Source organism: Anopheles nili, chromosome X (genome assembly GCF_943737925.1).
Source record: "Anopheles nili chromosome X, idAnoNiliSN_F5_01, whole genome shotgun sequence".
In the NCBI taxonomy this organism is placed as follows: domain Eukaryota; kingdom Metazoa; phylum Arthropoda; class Insecta; order Diptera; family Culicidae; genus Anopheles; species Anopheles nili.
This window is the reverse complement of record NC_071293.1, coordinates 7035467-7042215: the sequence shown is the minus strand read 5'-3', so window position 1 is coordinate 7042215 and position 6749 is coordinate 7035467. Positions and strand designations below refer to the sequence as shown.

The following is a 6749-nucleotide window of genomic DNA, read 5'->3' as shown; positions in this document are numbered from 1 at the left end:
CCCTTGCGTGACCATGGTGACGGATCTCAGCACCCAACATCGATTTCAGCTCAGCCAGTAGTTGCGGGATAATTAGCGACGACCTCGAGTTCACAACCCTGCAACCCCCGTTTGCGGCAGATAATCGGTGTTAGGGTTTTGCTTTGTTTTTTTTTCTTCTTCTTTTTCTCCTGCCGCCATTGATTTCATGGAAACTCCCCGTCCCCCCACCACCAACCCCAGGCTAACCTTTTTGCTCTGTTTCGTTCCAGCGGTGGTAGTCGACGCTGCACGTTGCAGCACGTCGATGACGACGATTAGCTGGGGCGTGAACCAACCACATCCGACCAGCCTCACCCGCGCAGGGACCAGCCCGCTCGGTGTGGCCCCACCCGCCCGCCATCGTGCCCTTTCCGCCCGGGCCGCAAATGGAAGCGCTACTCGCGCACGGGCAGCGGAACACTAGCAGCACGTCGTCGGCCACCGGCGTTACGGTGGTCGCATCTGCCGGTTGCACCGGTCAACACCTGCGCAAGAAACGTCCCGGCCAGCGGCGACGGTTACGGCGTCGCTGGCGACGAGGATCCGCGCAGGATCTCCGTGCGTGGTTTGCCCTTGAAACGCCCTTGAACTGGGCCCGGCACCATCCACGCGGTATTCCACGGTAAAGGACGCCAGCGAACCCTACAGCGAGCGGAGGTGGCGAAGCGAACGAAGCGACGGAAAACAAAAGGAACAGTATTGCGGAAAGGGCCTTCGCGGAAAACAAAAAAGGGCCCGTGAAAAGCGCGAACGAAGGGCGGCGCATCCTTTGTGCGATTGAAAACTAGCATAACTGCTCGAGAAAAGCTCTCTCTCTCGCTTTACATTTATATAACTACCCGTCCTATCCTCGACTCTTAGACAACTCCTCCCCCCCCCTCCCCCTCCCCTTCACACCACCTCCTGGCCCAACACACTGGAGCACTTCTTTAGCAATCGCGACAGATCGACCGCGAACGAACGTAAGGCGATGGGGCTGATCAGCATGCCACAGCGCAAGAAGATACTGTACGGTTTATTCGGCATCGTCGTGGGATTGTGTGTCGGTACCCTGCTCCGGAGCTACCACACACTGGAGATCGTCAGCATGTGCAACTCGATGAACAGTATAAGACAGAAATGTAAGTGTACGGGATGTGGGAAGAACTACTAGCCCTAAACCAGAGACAATGACCTGCCGGCTCAGGGTGGGAGCTGATACACCTCGATATACGATGCCTGAATAACGCTTGAACACCGACTCCGGAACCGGGAAACGTTGCGTCACCCATCCCCGTCCCCGGTTGCGGTGTTGCTAATTGCTGTAAAATGTTTATCCGACCGTAAACGCTCCAATCAGGCCGATCGACGATCGCAACATGCCAAAGGTGGCGTGGCGTATTAGCGGACGTTGCAAACAAACAAAAAAAGGCCCCTCTCTTCCCCCCAAAACCCTCCCAAACCGGTAGCACGACGAAACCCGGCTTTCAAAGCGACTCTCCACACGTGTTCGGGAACTTCACCACAGCCAGAATGCCAGATGGGGTTTCCATGTCCCGTGCTCCATTTCGCCGTTGTTTATGATTCCTGCTCTTGACTCAACCGTCTCGGGGAGCATAGTTTATGTTGCTCTTTGCGGTGGTGGCATGCATTAGTCCCGTGTGGGTGTTTTTTTTTGCCCTTTCGTTTGATCACTCGAGCTCGGGATGGGCCGTTGGTATCATCAGCTGGTTCTTAAAAATCCATTCCATCCGCTTGATGGAGAAGAATGGTGTTTTTTTTTGGGTTTTCCGTGCTTTAAAAAAACCCCTCATCTACCAGGAGGCCTTTTTTCCACCAAATCCGGTGACCCAGCGATGCGTTTGAAACGCGAAGTGCTTTCTGGTTTCTGAAGCACCACTCGGCAGCAGGCGTTATCCGGCAATTATCGGAAAATTAAGATACGGCTCGTATCGATGGTCTCGAAAACCCTCCGTCTAGGCAGAAGGTGGAACCCGGCTTCACGACAACAATGTGCGGCATTGTGCGCTACACAGAGCAGCTTGCATGAGGGAAATTCCGGACCCGATCCGGTGCGTGTCGGCCACATGCGACTGAACATGCGCTCCGATGTTCCAAATGCCTCAACGAAGGAACGCCACAGATGCGCACATTCGCCTTCTATCAAGACCCCCGCGATCTTTGCGGTGCGATGCGTTTCATCGACAAACCGAAACCAGCCAGCAATATGATGCCACTGGCCGAACCGAACGGTGGCAATCGAAAACAAATGCCCCTCTTTGGGAAATGTGTTTTCCATTTCCCGGACGACCTACCGCAACGCTAGCCGTCGCGTTCGGTCGGATGAATGTTTTGACTGCGGTTCGGGTTGCGTTCGAGTTGCTACAGGGAGGCAGGCTCTGTTTGTGCTACTCCGTACTCCGGCGGAAACCAAAAACCCTCCGTTCGTGTGTAAATATCGACGCTTCATCGTGCGAGATCAATCGCGCCCTCGACAATACCCGGGGAGGGGTTTTTTTGGTGCGGTTTGTAACTCGCCTCACTTGAAACCCCCTGCTCAAATTGCGCTCGCTAATGCATCGGCATTATGCACGGGAAGATGCCACGATCCCCAGGGGGGCGGCCGGCTAGATTTGATGAGAAAATTGGCCCCACGCCTCAAGTAGCGCTTCCAATTTCTTTTGATGCTGCAGGCGCGGGTGGACTCGCCGCACACTCGGCTCATGAGCATCAATTGGTGCTGATGGAAAAATTGCCACTCGAGACCGGGCGGCCGGGTTTGTCTGGGGAAGCCTTCCCCGGTTCGCTTGGGACGGAATCTGGGACGGTCCGAAATGTGGGAAATGGGGGGTCCGGACGATTTCCGGTGGTTCCTTGAAGACAGGAAGGTCGCGTCTCCCCGTTAAGGGGATCTACTTCTTCCCTAGACTGAAGATTCACTCACCACACGCTCTCACGCTACAGCGGCTCTGGACATAATCGGACTGCAGCCATCCGAGCTGCCTACAAACTCGCAGCGCAATCTCGTGTTCGTCGGTGTGATGACGGCGAAGGACTTCCTGGAAGGGCGTGCGAGGGCCGTGTATGACACCTGGGGCCGGCAGGTACCTGGAAAGATGGCGTTCTTCAGCTCCCAGGACTCGGTCTCCTCGGATCTCCCGCTGGTGGCGCTTAAAGGCGTTGACGATCGCTATCCACCGCAGAAGAAGAGCTTCATGATGCTGCACTACATGTACGAGCACTACATCGATCGGTTCGAGTGGTTCGCCCGGGCTGATGATGATGTGTACATCCGCACCGATCGGTTGGAGAAGTTCCTGCGCTCGATCGACAGCTCAAAGCCGCAGTTTATTGGGCAGGCTGGTCGGGGCAATAGCGAAGACTTTGGGCTGCTGTCACTCGAGTTTGACGAGAACTTCTGCATGGGCGGGCCGGGTGTGATAATGAGCCGCGAAACATTGCGCCGGGTTGCGCCGCACATTCCCACCTGCCTGAAGAATCTCTACAGCACGCATGAGGACGTCGAGGTGGGTCGGTGTGTGCAGAAGTTTGCCGGCATCCCGTGCACCTGGAACTATGAGGTAGGTTGCTAGTTATGGTCCACTTCCGGTTGGAAACCGTCTTCTTCACGTGGTTCATTGCTTCCGCCCTGCAGATGCAGTCGATCCTGCACCACAACTCGAGCCGCAACAGGGCGTTCTCGGGTAATCTAAAGAGCAAGGAAGTCCACAGTGCGATCACACTACACCCACTGAAGAAGCCGGCGTTCATGTACCGACTGCACGCATACATGCTTGGGTTGCGAGCGCAAGAATTGCGCCAGGAGTCGCTACTGCTGCATCGGGACATCGCGCAGATGACGACTCTGCTGCAGATACCACGCATCAACAAGAACCTAGCACCTGGTGTGCCGATCTTCCCACAGGATGAGAGCAGCACCGGCTATCTGGGTGATCACAACGTGCTCGGTAGGTAGCGTGCGAGTTGGCGGCCTTCGAATTGCCACCGAACTGTAGGGGAGGCTTTCCATCCGACGATGACTATTTTACTCCGCAGGTGCGACACCAGATTTGAACAGGCATCGGCCACAAACGCTTGACGAGGTGGTTGAGTGGGAGTTCATTGCGAAGAGCCTTTATTCGGGCATGCATCCAAACCCGAAACGACGCACGGAATCCTCGCTTAAGGAGGGCTTAAACGACGTGATCCGGGAGGTAGTTATCGCACACGTCACCTGCTCCGTCACCTGCGCTCTAACACCTGTACTCTGTCACCTTCCAGATCATGGAGCACATCAACAACTTTTCACGACAACGAGGTCGTGTGATCGAGTTCCGCGAGCTGCTGTACGGGTACATGCGCGTTAACAGCCTGTATGGGCAGGATCTCATACTGGACCTGCTGCTGGTGTACAAGAAGTATCGCGGGAAAAAGATGACCGTACCGGTACGCCGTCATCTCTACATTCAGCGTTCGTTCACGGAGATTCGTGTGCGTGAGATCGTTGATGGTGTCGTCCCAAATCAGGCCGTCACTTCTAACCCGCGGATGTCCGGAAATGACTCCACTAAAGGGCTTTTAGATGCCACTGGTTTGGGTAAGTCACTGACGCTCTTAGCGTGTCCCTCTTAACCTAATTGTTTCACCGGCACGTGCTGTTTTTCTCTCTGCCCCACAGATCGCATCTCGCACCGTGTCAAATCCCTCTTCAACGGGTTTGAATTGGCCATGACGAATGGAGCCAACCCGGGACCTCCGAATGGTGCTATGCGTAAGAACCGCATTGTGCTCGTGATTCCACTCTACGGTCGTTCGGAAACGTTCATGCGGTTCCTGCGCAATTACGAGGAAGTCGCACTACGACAGGACGGTGCCACCGATCTGCTGGTGTCGATGTACGTCGAACCCGTCGAAACGCCGATGATCATAACCCTTCTCGACAGTCTCAAAGCGCGATACCCAGCCACACGCATCAACTACCTCAAGCTGTACGGCAACTTCTCACGAGGCATCGCGCTCGATCGCGCCATCAAATCGACGTACTGCTCGTCCGACGACATCCTCTTCTTCGTCGACGTCGACATGGTGTTCACGGTGCAGTCACTCGACCGGATCCGGCACCACGTGATCCGGCACCGGCAGATCTACCTGCCCATCGTGTTCAGCGAGTACGACCCGCGTGCGATCGGTGCGAGTCTCGCACCGGGCGTCCTCAGCACGACGGAACGCCCCAAATCGCCCGGCGAACCGGACCGACCGCGGAACTTTTCCGCCTCGTATCGCGTCACGAACGAGAACGGGTACTTCCGGCAGTTCGGGTATGGCCTCGCCGGTATCTACAAAGCCGACCTAGAGCGGTCCGACCTGAAGGGCTTCAACACCGACATCACCGGTTGGGGGCTGGAGGACGTCAAGTTTCTCGAGAACGTGATCGCGCTCAATCAGCGCGGAAATCAGCGGTTGGCGGCCATCGCCGACGGCCGATGGGACCCGTTCGGGGGTGGGGCCATCCCACCGGAGGGGGCCACCACACCCGTGCCACCACCGAGCGAAGAGCTCGGCATTTTCCGAGCGCCGGATCCGTCGCTGGCGCACATTTTCCACCCGATTAATTGTGATACGAGCCTGGAGGAGGCCCAGTACAAGATGTGTCTCGGCACCAAGGCCAACACAATCGGTAGCTTCGATCTGCTGGATGATCGCTTCAGCCACAGCCCTGCGCTGTTGATGTTTGTCCGCACCCAAGCGCAACGGGGCAATGGTTAAGGGTGAAGGGCTGCCGAGTTGCCATTTCGAGTGCTGCCGGATCGCCCCGTGTCCGGAGCCGTATTGTTAGCAGTATCCTGTAAATATAATCGTTTCATGTGATTTTCTAAACTAACAAAATGTGTATTTGTGCGTGTGGGTGTGTGGGTGTTGAGGAAGAAACCTCGAAAGAAATCAGCGCTCTTTTTGCAGCTCTTTCGCGTCAAAGCTGGCGGGCTTTTCGTGATGTCCTTTGTCTGCCACTGACTGACACAAGGAAGATTGTTAGGATCTGCACAACCCTTCCGTTAGCCCAATCGAACACACACACGCACACACGTGAAGCCCGGTACAGCAGGAAGTGGGTTTCAGGCGGACATCCTGCCACAATCCTTTCAGGCTCTCCGAGAGCTCGGAACGCAAACAACAAAGAAACTCGCTTCCACCATCGCACGCTCGTGCATTTTCGCGCCCCAGGACTCGTTAGGGGTTCCCGCGCGCATTCCGGTGTCCTTCGGTTGGCGAAAAGGGGAGTTTGCTTTTCTTTTGTGTGTGTTCTTTTTTATTGTTTGTTTGAAAATGCTGCGTGTTCGTGACACCTTGACACATGGACATGGTCGGTTCCCTTCGGTGTTTTTGCCCTATTTACCCACTAACCTAGCAGCCCTAGCGGGGCAGGTCAGGTCGAGTGCATCCTGCCGGAAGACGCCCAGCTTCCAGCAGGGCAGATAATGCACACACACACGCACTCACAAAGGCCGAGTGCATACAAATTCCCCTCGCCGATTCGCAGGAATGGTGAATGGCAACACGGCAGAAGAAAGAAGGAAAAAAAGCAAGGATTCGTACACGTACATAAGGATGCGAATTCCACCCGAAGGGATTATGCAAACCGACCGACCCTCGAGAGTGCAACGACCTTTAGGGGGGAGGGAGAAAACGCCCTCCTTCCCCGGACGCGTTGCATTAATTTTCTTTGTTCGAACTGCGGTCGCAAGATTTTA

The 6749-nt window shown here is 55.5% G+C and overlaps 1 protein-coding gene across 1 annotated transcript; it reads left to right on the top strand.

The window, feature by feature from the left end:
* Positions 1 to 991: 991 nt before the first annotated feature.
* LOC128728710 (chondroitin sulfate synthase 1) lies at positions 992 to 5840 on the top strand. Its single transcript, XM_053822346.1, has 7 exons — positions 992 to 1142; positions 2965 to 3581; positions 3656 to 3968; positions 4057 to 4214; positions 4282 to 4591; positions 4742 to 5492; positions 5550 to 5840. Exons 1-7 carry the CDS (start codon positions 992 to 994, stop codon positions 5764 to 5766), a joined length of 2517 nt encoding a protein of 838 aa, XP_053678321.1. The 3' UTR covers positions 5767 to 5840.
* Positions 5841 to 6749: the final 909 nt, after the last annotated feature.